This window comes from Plecotus auritus (genome assembly GCF_963455305.1).
Source record: "Plecotus auritus genome assembly, chromosome: 14".
In the NCBI taxonomy this organism is placed as follows: domain Eukaryota; kingdom Metazoa; phylum Chordata; class Mammalia; order Chiroptera; family Vespertilionidae; genus Plecotus; species Plecotus auritus.
Window position 1 is genome coordinate 3071440 of NC_137780.1, and position 17340 is coordinate 3088779.

A 17340-nucleotide genomic window follows, 5' to 3' on the forward strand; every position below is an offset into this window, starting at 1 on the left:
TTGTCATAGTTGTAAAACATGTTTTTTATCCTTATGAATTCTCAAGGATAGGGGAGCTATCACTACAGGCTATTTATTGGTTTTAAAGCTACCCAATCAGGATGTAGGATTACCCATTCATCTTATAAATGGAGTAAGGAAGATGCCTGAGACCCCAGGAAGCCAAAAGTCAGGGAATCGATGCCAGAGCTTCTGACTTTCAACTCGGTATTCCCATCTCTACTGACTTCCTTTTTGTCTCCGATTTTGGATTCTTTTGTTCCATTTTTAAGAAATGTATTTTTATTGATTTCAGAGAGGAAGGGAGAGGGAGAGAGAGAAAGAAACATCAATGATGAGAATCATGGATCTGCTGCCTCCTGCACGCCCCACACTGGGGATTCAGCCCCAAACCTGGGCATGTGCCCTGACCGGGACTGGAACTGTGACTCCCTGGTTCACAGGTTGATGCTCAACCACTGAGCCACACCGGCCAGGCTCTTCTGTGTCATTTTTGAGATTGACTTGGGCTTTGAAGACTTAAAGATTCTTGAACGTGGGGTTGGGAGTTTTATAGAATACTGAAGTCTGAGCGACCTTAAACCACAGACTTATTTACATATAAGAAATCTCTTGGCAAATAAATGTGGAGAAATCAGCATTGACCTGAATCACTAGGGCTAACTTTTACTAGTACTGTGTTTTCTTTGATTACAAAATCCGCATTATTAACCGGTACACCTAGAATATCTTATTGACTTCAGAAAGGAAGGGAGAGGTAGAAACATCAATGATGGGAGAGAATACTGTTGAAGTCACCTGTTTCTTTTTAGGTTTTTAACGGGGTTAACGCAGCATTAACAATGGCACGTGTGACTGGCATTTGGGGCGACATCTTGGACAGCACTGCCCTAGAGCCGCGGATAATAATGTACCAGTTAATAATGCGGATTTTGTAATCAAAGAGCCACATGCGGCTCTTTGGCCACTTGAGTGTGGCTCTTCCACAAAATACCACGGCCTGGGCGAGTCTATGTTGAAGAAGTGGCGTTAGAAGAAGTTTAAGTTTAAAACATGTGGCTCTCCAAAGAAATCTCCATCGTTGACCTGTTGATATTGGGCTCTGTGGACGAATGGGTTTGCCGACCGCGGCCCTAGAGGATCTGCGATGTAGACTTGTGGAATGAAGGCCCTGAGAAGTACTGCAAGATTACAAGACTCAAACCTTGCTTGAGGCAGGACTCCTCAAATGCCCTTGGCCCTGTGTCCTTTCCCTGTTTGTCTGGCTTAGCAATGGTCCCCGGGTGAGTGACTCATGACAGAGTGGCTCACGAAGTGCTGATGCAGGGAAATGCGGCCGTTGGGATGTCTCGGGGGGAAGGCCGCCCCGCCAGGAGGAAGTGAGCATTTACAGTGACCTGTCCATGGAGGATGGGCAGCTCAGACGTTCGCCTTGCCTAAGGGAACAAAGCACTTTCCATTCATTTTACTAAGGGATTTATAGTATGCATTCATCTATTTATATTTCATTTTTTACTGATTCCAGAGAGGAAGGGGGAGAGAGAGAGAGGGAGAGAAAAACACCAGTGATGAGAGAGAATCGTTGATCGGCTGCCTCCTGCACACCCCCTACTGGGGATCGAGCCTGCAACCCGGGGGGCATGTGCCCTGACCGGGAATCGAACCTGGGACCCTGCAGTCCGCAGGCCGCACGCTATCCACTGAGCCACACCAGCTGGGACGTGTTTATAGCATTTATGAGCTTGCATGCCGCGCAGCACATGTCAGTGGCACGCAGGGAGGGGAGCTTCGGACCTGGGCCCCGAGGCTGGGTCTTCCCTACCTGTGCTGGCGCCTCGGGGATAGCAGCTGTTTCCTATGTAACCTTGGAGGCGGTGACGCGAGTCGTTAAAAGCATGGACTTTGGAAGAAACAGACTCCAGTTCAGATCCACATCCTGCCACTTATTAACAGCATGTGCCCTGTTAGCCCGTGGGGCCCTCTAAGCCTCCGTCCCCGTCTGTGCAGCTGAGATAAAGGCAATTCCCACCTGACCCGGCTGTGGGGAGGGTCATACAAATCGAGGCATATAAAGCACTTCCTATAGTGTCTGATGCCTCAGTGCCTGGTTGCTATGGTTTTCATCTTAATTACATTCAGAGGGTGCTGTACCAGTAAAGAGATTGTCTTAGGTGGTCAATACTACATTTTCAAAAGCTCACGTTGGAAACTACATTTTCTTTTCTTTCTTTTTTTTAAATATATTTTTATTGATTTTTTACAGAGAGGAAGAGAGAAGGATAGAAAGTCAGAAACATCGATGAGAGAGAGACATCGATCAGCTGCCTCCTGCACACCCCCTACTGGGGATGTGCCCGCAACCCAGGTACAAGCCCTTGACCGGAATCACACCTGGGACCCTTCAATCCGCAGGCCGACGCTCTATCCACTGAGCCACACCGGTTAGGGCAGAAACTACATTTTCTTAAGATCAACGTGAATCTGTCTAACCACCTAGCCCCACCCTACCCTTCTGCCCATCCAGAAGACAATCTTACAAATGTCTGTAACGAAATTGAATTAAGAATACTAAGCCCTAGCTCAGCTGGCGTGGCCCAGTGGTCGACCTAGGAACCAGGAGGTCAGGGTTCGATTCCCGGTCAGGGCACACGCCCAGGTTGTGGGTTCGATCCCCAGTGTGGGGCGTGCAGGAGGCAGCCGATCCATGATTCTCTCGCATCATGGATGTTTCTATCTCTCTCTCCCTCTCCCTTTCTGAGATTTAAAAAAAAAAAGAAAAAGAGTACTAAGCTTTGTTTGTTAGTTTCTCTTTTTTCTAAACCTTATTTCTTAGGTCCCTGGTGAATTAACTAGAAGGGCTTTCTCCATCACTCCTCCTCCCGGTTTAATTCAGTTCCATTCAGAAGGCACTTTGCAAACTGGCTTTGGGTAGGGAACTGTGAGGGAAACACAGATAAATCGCATGCAACCTCTGCTCTCCAAAGAGCAGAGACTGCTGGTCTGCATCAAGACGGACGGACTGGCCAAAACTGGTGTGGCTCAGTGGATAGAGCATCAGACTGCGGACTGAAGGGTTCCGGGTTCGATCCCGGTCAAGGGCATGTACCTGGGTTGCGGGCACATCCCCAGTGGGGGGTGTGCAGGAGGCGGCTGATCGATGTTTCTCTCTCATCAATGTTTCTGACTCTCTATCCCTCTCCCTTCCTCTCTGTGAAAAATCAATAAAATATATTTTAAAAATAAATAAAAAATAAATAAAAAAGACGGACGGACTTAGCAGACGGGAGGCACACTTCGGGGGCACGCTTAGCAGGGAGTGGGTCTGTTTAGCACGAATGCTGAAGAGGACAGAAAACTACTGTGATCAGGGATGTGGTGGGATTGATTAGCCAAGCTGTAGATTAAGTGACCAGTCCAGGTGTGTTTTGTTTTTTTTCCCCATTAATGTGTGGGCCTTCTTAGTTATTCCAATTAGAAACCTCGGGGTTATATTTTACTCCTTCCTCTTTCTCAGCCTCCCACGCCCCCCATCTGTTGGGGTCTCCTACAAATACCTTGAATCTGCTTCCTGCCCTCCAACCCTGTTGCTATAGCTTCAGTCCAGGGTCTCGCTTTTTGCACTCAAGCATCACCCCAAATCTCTGAAGCCCCCTCTTAGCCTCCACACTGCTGCTTTTTTAAAAATATATTTTTATCGATTTCAGACAGGAAGGGAGAGGGAGAGAGAGATAGAAACACCAATGATGAGAGAGAATCATGGATCGGCTGCCTCCTGCACGCCCCTTGCTAGGGATTGAGCCCACAACCCAGGCATGTGCCCTTGACCGGACTAGAACCCGGGACCCTTCAGTCCACAAGCCGATGCTCTATCCACTGAGCCACACCAGCTAGGCCCACACTACTGCTTTTTGTTTTTCTGAAATGCAGATCTAATTGTGTCACTTTGCAAATCATCCCAGCATATCTGTTGTTTCACGAGACTGTGCATTATGCATCGGGGATAAGACTCATTCATTCCAGTGCCCATAAGACAATAGGAATTCAGTACACGTTGAAAAAATAATCTTCACTGAAGATGACTGAAAAGGTGAAAGAGAGACGTCGGAGATGTTTCACTACTACTTTTCAAGAAGGGCGTGACTATTGTACATACTCCTGCTCTTAATAACTCACAAAAATAAATAGTAAACAAGTCCCAATAAACCATGTGACAAAATTAGCCTCATGTGCTATATTCAAAATGACAACTGGTAAATAAAGCATTGGACTTACCAGTTAATAGATCCTTGTTTAGATTTGTTCTGCTTATAGAAAGAATATACTGCAAGAAAAATATAGTAGATATTGTTTGTTTCTGGGGGATGGGCACATATCATTCTATGTCACTCACTCAAAAATAGGACAGATTTATTACTTAGCAGAAAGTTGCAAGCTCTGTTTTAAGATCATGTAGCTAAGTACCTTTTTAAAGAAAACAATTAGCACTTTAACCAAATACATATAATACGACGCTTACGTTTAAACTTAGGTTTTTGCAGAGTTTGATGCTATAAAAACCAAACGCATCTCTTGTGGGAAAAGATTATTTTCACTAAGATAGTTTTAACGACAAATCGTAAATTTCATGCCTTTGTCTCAGATCTCCAAGTTCAGCTGTTTAAAAAAACTTACAAAGACAACACCACAAGAAAAAATGTACTGTTTCCCCAAAAAGGTTACTCTGAAGGCCTTCATTTCAATGTGAGATGTGTGTGGGGGGGGGCGGGGGGCGGAGGGTTGGCTGGGGCCAGAAGGGAGTTGGTAGGAGTGGATCACCTGCCTGGGACACAAGTTGGTTATTTGTGACTTTATAGGACAAACCAGTGGGATTAACTGTTCTGGGAGGTATGGCAGGCACAGTACATTGGGCTCAGCATACTTTTAGGGCTACATGAAATGTCTTAATTTTATTTATTTTTTAAAAATATATTTTTATTGATTTCAGAGAGAAAGGAAGAGAGAGAGAGAGAAACATCAACGATGAGAGAGAATCCTTGATTGGCACACCCCACACTGGGGATGGAGCCCACAACCTGAGCATGCGCCCTGACTGGGAATCGAACCGTCATCTCCTGGTTCATAGGTCATGGACGTTAGACTCAGCTATAATCAACAAGTATCTCTAGCGTCAACCTACCTGTGACTTTGTCCCATAGGGAATTGCAGACTTTTTTCCTGAAAAAGAATGAATCATTCTTGCTCTCATGGGAATTCCTTGAGATACAATCTGAAACAAAACCAGAAATAGCCCTCTCAATTTCTCTAACATGGCATTATGCAAATAAGATCGATATCAGTTTTAAAGGGTGATGTATAAATATTTTCAAAAACATTTTAAAAATATCAAGGACCGTGGAAGCACAGTATGGGGGAAACTTAATGAAAACGATGTTTCTGCAAATTTTAGCGTTTGCTTTTTTTTTTTTTTTTTTTTTTTGAACCGTTAGATTTCGGAATTGACTTAAAGTGTGTTGGGTCCAAATCAAATATTACACTGGAGGGGAGTGTTTTACTGTCAGAGAGGGTAAATGATTTTTCTCACGGGCTCAAAAGACGCAGGACCCATGGGGCCTCAAAAACCCGGGACTCCTGAAACCCAGTGCAGAGTTTTCCTACACTCAGACCCCAGGAAAGGGTAGAGATGGGGCTGGAAGTCATTGACTCATGTAATCATTTTGAATCCCATGGTCAACAAGAGTCCTCTCAAGAAAAACACATCATTTCTGTCCACATTTTCCAGCTGCACAGCAGACAGTGAGAAGTTCAGCGACATTGAGGCCATGCAAGGAGAATCCACTACAGGCCCTCGATCCTTATCCAAAACCACAAGGTTTCAGAATTCAGAAACTTTCCCGTTTTTGAGAGGTAGTTGAGTGCCTACGTGCATATCACATAGCTCCCCGCAGAGTCTGGGGCACCACCTATAATCAAACAAAATATCTCTGTAATAAAACAGTCACAGTAAGCGAGAAAAGAATAAGGTCATAAAAAGCCTCCCATCAGGTCAAATTTTCTGCTGAATGGGTGATGAAACGCTTTGTATTTTCAGAGTTTTCTGGAGTAGAGAATTGTGGGTAAGAGATCACGGACATGTACAGACAAAAGAATGGGCCCCGCGGGCACAGCTCAGTAGCTGAGCGTTGACTTATGAACCAGGAGGTCACGGTTCGATTCCCGGTCAGGGCCCGTGCCCAGGTTGTGGGCTCCATCCCCAGTAGGGGTCGTGCAGGAGGCAGCCGATCCATGCTTCTCTCTCATCATGGATGTTTCTATCTCTCCTTCTCCCTTCCTCTCTGACATCAATAAAAATATATTAATATATATATATATCTTTTTTTAAATAAAAGAATGGAGTTGCCCTGCTCCTCTCATCCTAATGCCATCCCAGATCCCGCTTTCTGGGGACAGAACTCTCCCATCCTGCTGAGAGCCCAGGTGGGGTTGCAGCCTTCCCCGCCCCAGGTCGTGGGTCATGCTCTGGATCCCAGGCGCCTCAAGCAGTGTTTTCCTACACCCAGACCTCAGAAAAGGCCCATTGGTTTCAGAATTCAGAAACTCTCCAATTTGCCCAAATCACCCTTTTGCCCACATTCAGAAGCTTGAAACCCTCTGTCGATGGAGTCAGCGCGCAGAGGTTCTGGGAATTCAGTAGCGCTCCGAACCGGGGTGAAATAAGACCGTGCGATGGTGGCAACGCAGCAGGAATTATCTTCTCTCAGGAAAATGCTCTAACGAGGTACCTGGTCTTCAAGGCCAATGGCTTTCAAGGCTTGTCGTCCTCTGTGAGAAAGGGCCAGGTTAATGCTTCTGCCACGTGCTAACTGAGCCACTCGGATATCTAGGACATTGCAAGCAGACTCCACGTTACACACGTCTCCTTCCCCCCTTTTAAATACGTTTTATTTATTTATTTTTTTTAAATATATATTTTATTGATTTTTTACAGAGAGGAAGGGAGAGGGACAGAGAGTCAGAAACATCGATGAGAGAGAAACATCCATCAGCTGCCTCCTGCACACCTCCTACTGGGGATGTGCCCGCAACCAAGGTCCATGCCCTTGACCGGAATCGAACCTGGGACCCTTCCGTCCGCAGGCCGACGCTCTAGCCCAGGGGTGGGCAAACTTTTTGACTCGAGGGCCACCATGGGTTCTTAAACTGGACCCGAGGGCCGGAACAAAAGCATGGATGGAGTGTTTGTGTGAACTCATATAAATTCAAAGTAAAGGAGCGGAGGGGAGAGCAAGAGAACCCTCCGCTCTTTCGGCTCCGCGGGCCGGATAGAACAGCCGAACGGGTCTGATCCGGCCCGCGGGCCGTAATTTGCCCACGGCTGCCTAACCACTGAGCCAAACCGGTCAGGGCACTTTCTATTTATTTTTATTGATAATATAAATAAACACTCTATCCATACCGGCTAGGGCACACACATCTCTTTATGTCCTTGGACAAGATGGACAGGTAACACCTGAGCGACTGGTGCGTCCAGCACCAAATTAAAAGACCTTGTTAACTCTTACCGAGAAAATGCTAATAATAGTAAGTTTGTGTTAATTGAATTTAGACAGTTGACATTTAAAAAATTTGAACAGTTCCCCTTTTTAAAAAAAAATCTTTTAAAATCTGCCCAGCCGGCGTGGCTCAGTGGTTGAGCATCGACCCGTGAATCTGGAGGACACAGTTCGATTCCCGGTCAGACCCCAGTAGGGGGCGTGCAGGAGGCAGCCGATCCATGATTCTCTCTCATCATGGATGTTGCTATCCCCCTCGCCCTTCCTCTCTGAAATCAATAAAAATATGTTTAAAATGTGTATATATATCTTTTAAAATCGAAAGAGAAAGAGATCACAGAATGAGATCCACATCTCAGCTTCCAGAATTGTCTTACCTTCTCTAGCTTCGTACACGTCAACTTGGAAATTCCTCTTCGCAAGGAAGCATGCATTTAACGATCCAACCTAGGAATCAAAGCAAGTTTCTTTTTTCACATTTTTATCTGATTCCACCAGGAGAGGGAATTTTTACTGTTGCGTGTGGCTTGGTTATCACACCAATTTACTTAGTCACTACTGGAAGGCACCGTTTGCAACAATAATGGGATAATTCAAGATCAAATGCTATAATTTTAGAGATAGGTTTCTTTTTACTTTTTATAGTGAGGTATAACTTTCATACAAAGACCATAAAACATGTATACAGTTTACGGAATAATTCGAAAGCAAACACACCCATAACCATCATTCTGGTATAAGAAAGTAGAACAGCCGAAACCGGTTTGGCTCAGTGGATAGAGCATCGGCCTGCGGACTGAAGGGTCCCGGGTTCGATTCCGGTCAAGGGCATGTACCTTGGTTGCGGGCACATCCCCAGTGGGAGGTGTGCAGGAGGCAGCTGATCGATGTTTCTCTCTCATCGATGTTTCTAGCTCTCTATCCCTCTCCCTTCCTCTCTGTAAAAATCAATAAAAAATATATTAAAAAAAAAAAAAAAGAAAGAAAGTAGAACATTGCCACCTGGCTGGCGTGGCTCAGGGGTTGAGCGTTGACCTTCATTCCTGGTTAGGGCACATGCCTGGGTTGTGGGCTTCCTCCCTAGTAGGGGGCGGGGGGGCGGTGCAGGAGGCAGCCACACAATGGTTCTCCCTCTTCCTTCCTCTCTGAAATACAAGTATATATATATTTTTAAAAAGTAGAATATTGCTGCTCTCCTAAAGCTGCCCCCACTTCCCCCTCAGTTATGATCCCCAGCCTTTCACCAAAAGGTAAACATTATGCTGATTTTTGTGATAACCCATCCTTGCTTCTTTATAGTTTTACCGCTTGGGTATGTATCTCTACCAGGGGTCCTCAAACTTTTCAAACGGGGGGCCAGTTCACTGTCCCTCAGACCATTGGAGGGCCGGACTACAGTTTAAAAAAAAAAACTATGAACAAATTCCTATGCGCACTGCGGGCCCGGGACGCGTCGGCTGCTAAGCAGGACAGGCAGCGGCACCCGGCGGGCCGGATCCATGTCCTCGGCGGGCCGCACGTGGCCCGCGGGCCGTAGTTTGAGGCCGCCTGAGAGTATAGGCAATTTGGGTTGATTTTGTTTGCTTTTGAATCACATAATTAAAATCACATGTGTATTTTTTTTTTTTTTTGCATCTTGCTTCTTTAACACAACAATACGCTTATGAGATTCATCCATTGCACGGGCATCTTTTTTTGTTTTGTTATTGCTGTATGAGTCATCATTGTATGACATCTCACAGATGACTGAGCTGTTCTACTGTTGAAGGACATTTGAGCGTTTCCTGCTTGGGGACTATTATTAACAACTAGAGACCCGATGCACGAAGATTCGTGCAAGAATAGGCCTTCCTTCCCCTGGCTGCTGGCACCGGCTTCCCTCCGGCACCCAGGACCCGGGCTGCTTCACTGGGGCCACCACCGCCACCCACCGGGGGTGTGCTCTGAGCCACGCTTCGGCCGCTGGGAGCAGGCCCCCACCCCTGTGTGTGTCCGCTGATGTGGGGGCGTGCTCTGAGCTGGTGGTGTCTGTTAAGGCTTAGAGCCAGTCGTGACTGTAAAGGCGTCCCGGACAAATTTGCATATTACCTCTTTATATATAGATAGATAGGTAGATAGATAGATAGATAAATAGATATAGATGCTGCGAAGAACATTCTCGTACGTAAACCCTAGTCCGTGCGTGCATGCTTTTTCTCTAGAGTTTTATTCTCAGAAGTGGAATCTCTGTCCAAAGGTTGATGTGTCTTCACCTTTATTATGCCACGTGGTTTCCCATTTTGTACTAATTTGCTTTCCAACCAGCAGCTTCTGAGAGTTCATTTCGGCTGGTGCTTGATGTTCTCAGACTTTCAAGCATTCCCATTGGAGGGTCAGGGGGGAGGAGTGTGTTTTAATTCGTGCATGACTGATTAACCAGAGGAGGAACGCTGTCTCCCATATTGATTGACTACCTGTAGCTCCTCGTCTGTCACGTGCCTGTAAAGCCTCTTGCCTATTTTCTATTGGGCTGTATGTCTTTTTATTTTCCTTCTATTGATCCTTTGAGTTGTTTGTGGATTTGAGTATAGAGTCTTTGTCATTTTTATTATTTATTTATTTTTTTAAAAATATTTTTATTGATTTCATAGAGAAAGGGAGAGAGAGATGGAAACATCCATGATGAAAGAGAATCATGGATCGGCTGCCTCCTGCACGCCCCCTACTGGGGATCGAACCTGCAACCCGGGCCTGTGCCCTTCACCAGAATCTAACCCGGGACCCTTCAGTCCGCAGGCTGACGCTCTATCCCCTGAGCCAAACTGGCTAGGGCTCTTTTGTCATTTTTAAACGTTGCCAATATCTTCTTCTCTGGCTTGCTTTTGATTTATTTATTTGTAATATATTTTTATTGATTTCAGAGAGAGGAAGGGAGAGGGAGAGACAGGTAGAAACATCAATGATGAGAGGGAATCATTGATCAGCTACCTCCTGCATGCCCTCCACTGGGGATCGAGCCCAAAACCTGGGCATGTGCCCTCAACCTGAATCAAACCTGGGACCTTCCAGTCTACAGGCCGACGCTCTATCCACTGAGCAACACCAGCCAGGGCTGTGGCTTTCTTTTTAAACTCTCTAGTAACTTAGAAGGATGGCAAGCTCTTTAGTTCAGTGTGTAACCACATGTATCAATATTTTACATTATGGTTAATGCATTTGGTATTTTCTAAAGAAGTCTTCCCCTACTCTAAGATTATGAAGAGTTTTTTTGGTTTTTTTTATATTTTATTGGTATTTTACAGAGAGGAAAGGAGAGAGATAGAAAGCTAGAAACATCGATGAGAGAAACATCGATCAGCTGCCTCCTGCACACCTCCCACTGGGGATGTGCCCGCAACCAAGGTACATGCCCTTGACCGGAATCGAACCCGGGACCTTTCAGTCCGAAGGCCAACGCTCTATCCACTGAGCCAAACCGGTTAGGGCTATGAAGAGTTTTTTATCTATTGCCTTCACAAACCTAGTCTTGCCCTCCTACTAGCTTTGTGTAGGTTGCAGGGATTCACCTACGGCCCCATCCCTAGCAACTGAAGCTTGGCAAGATCATCCAGAGTCCATGATCCCACTTGCATTCTCAGCAGCATTCCATCCTGCTGTTCACCCGCCTCTCTTCTTGATCTCTGTTTTTTTGAGCTCACGCACAGGAATGTCTAATTCACGTAGCTTCTTGCATGTCTCAGCGCACCTCAGAATCAACAGATTCAAACTGAAACATGTGATCCTTGGCCCCATCTTGTCCATGCTCTGCGATATTCCTTATGTCAGGAGTGGGAGCCCACCCATCTCGTTGCTCAAACCAGAAACTTATGAGTCATCCCTGGCACCTCTCCCTCCCCCTCATTCTCCATGTTGAATCCATCCCAAGTTCTGCCAATCCTGCCCCATCATGTTTCTCCATCCACCCGTCTCTTTCCACGTTCACCATTCTGCTTCTATTATCACAACCATTATGCTTGACTGCTGCGAAGTTTTCTGTCTATTCTATCAGCATTCACCTGGCCCTTTGCCAGTTGGTTCTCCACAAACAGCCATTTGGGGTGATGGGGAAATCAGTCATTTGCACCAACGCTTCTGCCAACAGGAAAAGAAAACACGGAGAGATGAACCTGGCATGGGGAGCCATGCCCAGGGGCGTCTGCTGTTTGCAGGGCAGCCTGAGAGTTTCAGCAGAATTTTGTTGGACTCATGAAGCTATAGGGACAACACTTGGGCTTCGGGACACCCACCTGACTTCCTGCTTAGGGGGATTTACTAAACCTCCAGGCTTTGGGTCAGGGCTCTACATAGATACATCTCAGGAGAAGGGTAAACTGGAAAGAAATCGATGATCAATGATCAATGATCAAAGGGACTAAACCCTATCTAGGAAAGTCCTCTCTAGTCCTGACTGGATTACATGCATCTGGGCTTGCTGGTAAACAGAGCAAGCTCGTAGCGGCAAACTGTGTCCTCAAATACTCCCATCTACAGACAAACATCACCACAAGCCTCCCATTTCCTTAATAATTTTCATATGTATTATTCCTCACCCGAGGATATGTTTGCTTTTTATTGATTTTGGGAGAGAGAGGAAAGGAGAAAGAGAAACATCAATGTGAGAGAGAAATATCGATCATTTGCCTCCCATATGTATCCTGATTGGGGATTGAACTCGCAACCGAGGTATATACCCTGATCAGGAATCAAACCCGAAGCCCTCCGGTGTACATACAGGACAGTACTCTAACCAACTGAGCTACCGGGCCAGGGCCTTCATATATATTTTAAAATATATTCTTAATAATTTCATACTGCCCTAACTGGTGGGGCTCAGTGGATAGAGCGTCGGCCTGCGGACTGAAGGGTCCCGGGTTCGATTCCGGTCAAGGGCATGTACCTTGGTTGTGGGCACATCCCCAGTAGGAGGTGTGCAGGAGGCAGCTGATCGATGTTTCTCATCGATGTTTCTAGCTCTCTATCCCTCTCCCTTCCTCTCTGTAAAATATCAATAAAATATATATTTTAAAAAAATAAATAAAAATAAATAAATAAAATATATTTTTAAAAAATAATTTCATACTGCACGATTCTGTTATAAAGACAACTAAAACTAATCCACAATATATGCAGATTCATAATTTTAGAAGTATATATATGTACATATCAATAATCTGTGTATATATGCTACACATAAAACTTTTAAATACATATATATTCAAGAGAATGATAAACACAGGACTCAGGGCAATACTTAAAACAGGTGAGAGAGAAGCACAGTGGTGAGTATAAGTCTGTCAATATTGCAATTCTCATTTTGAGTTCAAAGGTTACAGCTTCTGTTTATTATTATAAATCAACACACAAGCAAAAAAGTAAATAAAAATGTCTTCTCCAAGATGAGTCATAATAATGTGTCCAGAAATAAAGATTATGATAACTCCAGTTTTGTGTAACTGAGGTTCAAATAAAACCAAAAGAAAAAAAAAAGGGGGGGTAGATGTTATAGGCGTTCGACTAGAAGGATTCGTAATAGGGCTGATAAAGTGCATTTTACACTCTAGCTTTTTTTCTCTGCTCACTTTCTGTAAAACGTGCTTAATTTGGAACAACGGTCAATACTTTTTTAGTTGTTACACTGGAAAAAAAAAAAAAAACAACCAACAACATGACTGAAACTACTAAGATATGAAGATATGAACGGAAAGGAAAATGTGTGTGCACCACTCAGAACCCACCACAAACTCTCAGCTGGTTCCTGAGAATAAAAGGGGAAGAAGGTGTTGAGAGAAGTGAAGACTCTGGGGGGAGGGGTTACTCCTAAGAGCAGTAAAAGCTTTCAGGAAGTTCTTGGAGCTAAGCCTCGATAGAGAGAGGACAGTTCTACGAAGGACATGGGCAACTCTGAAAAGTCTCTACATTTGTTTTGAAGCACCAACAGTCCAGAGTAGTCAACTGTTTTGATCATAAAATAATTTGTAAAAATCAGAATTTTATTGACCATTGACTCTAGCCTATTGGTGCGTACGCAGAGCTCTGAGGAGATTCCTTGGTTACTTAATTATGGATTTACTCAGTTTTCTGTTCTTCCATTTTTCCACTTTCTTTTTCTGTCTCTCCCCACTTCCTTCTTTACAGGTCACATGCTTTGGCCCCACCCTGCCCATGCATGATATCGAGGCCTAAGGTACCAGTCAAAACCACTTGAGCCCTCACCGGTGTGGCTCAGTGGATAGAGCCTCGGCCTGTGGACTGAAGAGTCCCAGGTCCCATTCCGGTCAAGGGCATGTACCTTGGTTGTGGGCACATCCCCAGAAGGGGGTGTGCAGGAGGCAGCTGATGGATGTTTCTAACTCTCTATTCCTCTCCCTTCCTTTCTGTAAAAAATCAATAAGATAATATATTTTTTTTAAAAAGTTTGGAAACTTTTTTTTTAATGAAATGGTGAGGTATGCTCCCCAGGTGCTCAGCTGGTGTGCTATGATATAAGAGGATTTGCTAAATTTCTACTGATTCCCACGGGACTTCTCCCGCAATGATTGGTCCTGTGGGCAAGGGTCGTGAGGAAGCCGAAGCTTTAAGTTTATAAATGCTGACCCTAAAGGGAAGGGGAATCGAGATTATTACAATTTTATGCACTTTATACCTCTTTACTGTAATGTGTTTAAAGTCAACCTGATAATGTCATGTTAAACATGTGTCAACTTGTCAACTATTTTTGACTTAAGGAAGCACATAAAACTCTTCCTTAGAATCAGTCTGAGTTGGTCACCACGTGACTTTTGAAAAGCCTGGTTATACCTCCTACTCATGGAATTATAGTTTGGCCTCAAGAATGTGATCTTTGTGCCCTAACAGGTTTGGCTCATTGGATAGAGTGTCGGCCTGCAGACTGAAAGGTCCCAGGTTTGATTACAGTCAAGGGCATGTACCTTGGTTGCAGGCACATCCCCAGTAGGAGGTGTGTAGGAGGCAGCTGATCCATGTTTCTCTCTCATCGATGTTTCTAACTCTCTATACCTCTCCCTTCCTCTCTTCAAAAAATCAATAAAATGTATTTTTTTAAAAAAAAGAAAGAATGTGATCTTTTTTTTTTAGCCAGTTTGGCTCAGTGGATAGAGCGTCAGCCTGCGGGCTGAAGGGCCCCAGGTTCGATTCTGGCTGAGGGCACATGCCCAGGTTGCAGGCTCCATCCCCAGTGGGGGGGACATGCAGAAGGCAGCCCATCAATGATTCTTTCTCATCATTGATGTTTCTATCTTTCTCTCTGTACCTCTTCCTTCCTCTCTGAAATCAATAAAGAAAAATATTTTTTAAAAAAATAAAGAATGTGCTCTTTGGACATATCCATGTAATGAGGGCTCAAGTAGAAGCTGTCCCTGCAAGACTGCTCTTTGGCTCTGATCATCCCATCACACCTGTGAATGCTGAAAAGAGTGATCAGAAGCAGCGTTTCTGAGTACCCAGGACCTGAGCATGGACCGGCGGAGGGATACATGGACAGACCGGCGGAGGGATACATGGACAGGTTGGCTGAGAGCCTTGCTTTTGACTTCTCTGGCTTTGTCACTTTGCAAAGAAAAGAAACCTGTCACTTGATGATGAACAAAAACAGACCCGGAGACAGGGAAGCATCGATCAGACTGTAAACCTCAGAGGGAAGGCAGGGGAGGGTGGGGGGAAGGAGGAGAGGTCAACCAAAGGACTTGTGTGCATGCATATAAGCCTAACCAGGGGTGGGCAAACTTTTTGACTCGAGGGCCACAATGGGTTCTTAAACTGGACCGGAGGGCCGGAACAAAAGCATGGATGGAGTGTTTGTGTGAGCTAATATAAATTCAAAGTAAAGGAGCGGAGGGGAGAGCAAGAGAACCGGATAGAACAGCCGGATCCGGCCCGCGGGCCGTAGTTTGCCCAAGGCTGGTGGTCATGGACAATAGCGGGGTGGGGGCATGCGTGGGGAGGGGTTTGGGATGGCAATGGGGGGGATGAGGACAAATATGTGATACCTTAATCAATAAATAAATTTTAAAAAATAAATAAGAAACCTGTCACTTGAACACAAAGTAAGGCAGCCTGAATGGCAGTCTCTCCCCCCACCACACCACCCCCATAGGCTGCCTTGTTAGAACTGGAAATCTACCCCCAGCTCCTTGCAGCCAGGAAAGTAGAGATGGTTTTTCAAATCCCTTTTCAAGTTGGTCCTTCCCAGGCCTACATCCCGTAGGACACCGTTCTGATGAAAAACCTTTCTTGCTTCCAATCCACACCACTTCTCAGGAGATGATACCTTACTAGGTTCTGAACACAAGCTCAGGCACCCAAAATACGTTGGTGTGCTTGATTGGATAAGGCACTGGGGTAACCTTTTTTTAAATTTAAATTCTTCTATTGTTTAATGTATTACGTAAGTCTCCTTTTCCCCCCATTGACCTCTCCCCGGCCGCCCCAACCTTCTCCCCGCCCCCCCCCCCCCGCCCCCGTGTCCATTGGTGATGCTCATATGCATGCATACAAGTCCTTTGGTTGATCTCTTACTCATAGGCTGGACAGGGGGGTAACCTTTAAAAAGAGAAATGAGCAGGTCCCAAAGATAAGACAATCGTGAGATCCAAGACGTTAAAAACCTTCTATGGGGAATAAACTATGCAAATCAATAATTTTAATAGACGGCACCTGTGATAAAGGCAAGCACAGCCCCGTGGGCATTTACAGAAGGGAACAGAGCTTTAAGGGTGATCCGCCTGCTTCTGGAGGTAACACCGTGGCAGGGGGAGGGGTCAGGGAGCTGCATTTCACACAAGGAGGAAAAACCAATACAGTGATTTTTCTAAATGTTCAGATTAACATTTTTGAAGTATTGTTTTAACATCTTTTTAAACAAATATTTTTTGTTGATTTCAGAGAGGAAGGGAGAGGGAGAGAGAGAGAGAAACATCAATGATGAGAGAGAATCATGGATCAGCTGCCTCCTGCATGCCCCCCCACTGGGGATCGAGCCCCCAACCCAGGCATGTGCCCTGACCGGGAATTGAACCGGTGACCTCTTGGTTCCTGGGTTGATGCTCAGCCCCTGAGCCACACTGGCCGGACTGTTCCCATGTCTTTTGTAGTGCTCTCACTGAAATTATTTCACCACGGAATCCCCAGGATCTAAAACAATGCTGGTACATAGCAGGCACTCAATAAGATTTTGTGTGATACATGAATTCTCGTTTAATGCAAAACTTTGATAGGAAAGAAGTGAACCAAAGCCCGTTATGGAGAAATGGCAACATGCATCCGTCACAGGCACTCACCAACACGCATGTAATAGTGTTCCTTAGCATTTTGGAATTTAGAGCCAGCAATGTTAGAGGAACTGTCCTCGTATTTTGGGGAAAAAGACAATAAGGAAGGCAGAACTAAAGACTAAAATTAGCACATACCATAGAAACACACGTGTAGTATTACATACACTGCCTAGAACAGTGTCTGGGACAGACTGGGCCCTCGATAGATTTTCATTAAGCGAATAGATAAATGAATGAATATCTGTGAGCTAACTGCCTACAAATGGTTAGCCCAAAGGTGAAAAGAAAATTGTTAAATTTTAACTAATGGCAATATTCTGTTGAGAGGTGGGGGGCGGGGGGGATAGAGTTTGCTTGAGGCAGTCCCAGGTTAAACAGAACTGGCTCGGTATGAGGATGATGGATACAGAGACCCCTCCTACATCTGGCTACAGGTGGGGCACATCCCCTCCAGGCCATCCACTTGCTCAGTGAGGGGGTGC

The 17340-nt window shown here is 45.2% G+C and overlaps 1 protein-coding gene across 13 annotated transcripts in view; it reads right to left on the reverse strand.

The window, feature by feature from the left end:
• Window positions 1–17340, reverse strand: part of KMO (kynurenine 3-monooxygenase) — a 35549-nt gene that overhangs the window by 17581 nt on the left and 628 nt on the right. The window contains exons 2-6 of one of the 13 annotated variants that reach the window (XM_080650873.1): window positions 7928–7997; window positions 6629–6819; window positions 5921–5960; window positions 5177–5266; window positions 4273–4321 (exon numbers count right to left, since the gene is read on the reverse strand). In XM_080650873.1, coding sequence (XP_080506999.1) covers window positions 4273–4321; window positions 5177–5266; window positions 5921–5960; window positions 6629–6630 — 181 coding nt within the window. In that variant the 5' untranslated portion in view covers window positions 6631–6819; window positions 7928–7997. Of the gene's footprint in view, window positions 1–1822; window positions 1901–4272; window positions 4322–5176; window positions 5267–5920; window positions 5961–6628; window positions 6878–7927; window positions 7998–17340 lie in introns of all 13 variants that reach the window. The other 12 variants (XM_080650874.1, XM_080650875.1, XM_080650863.1 and 9 more) reach the window with 12 other exon arrangements.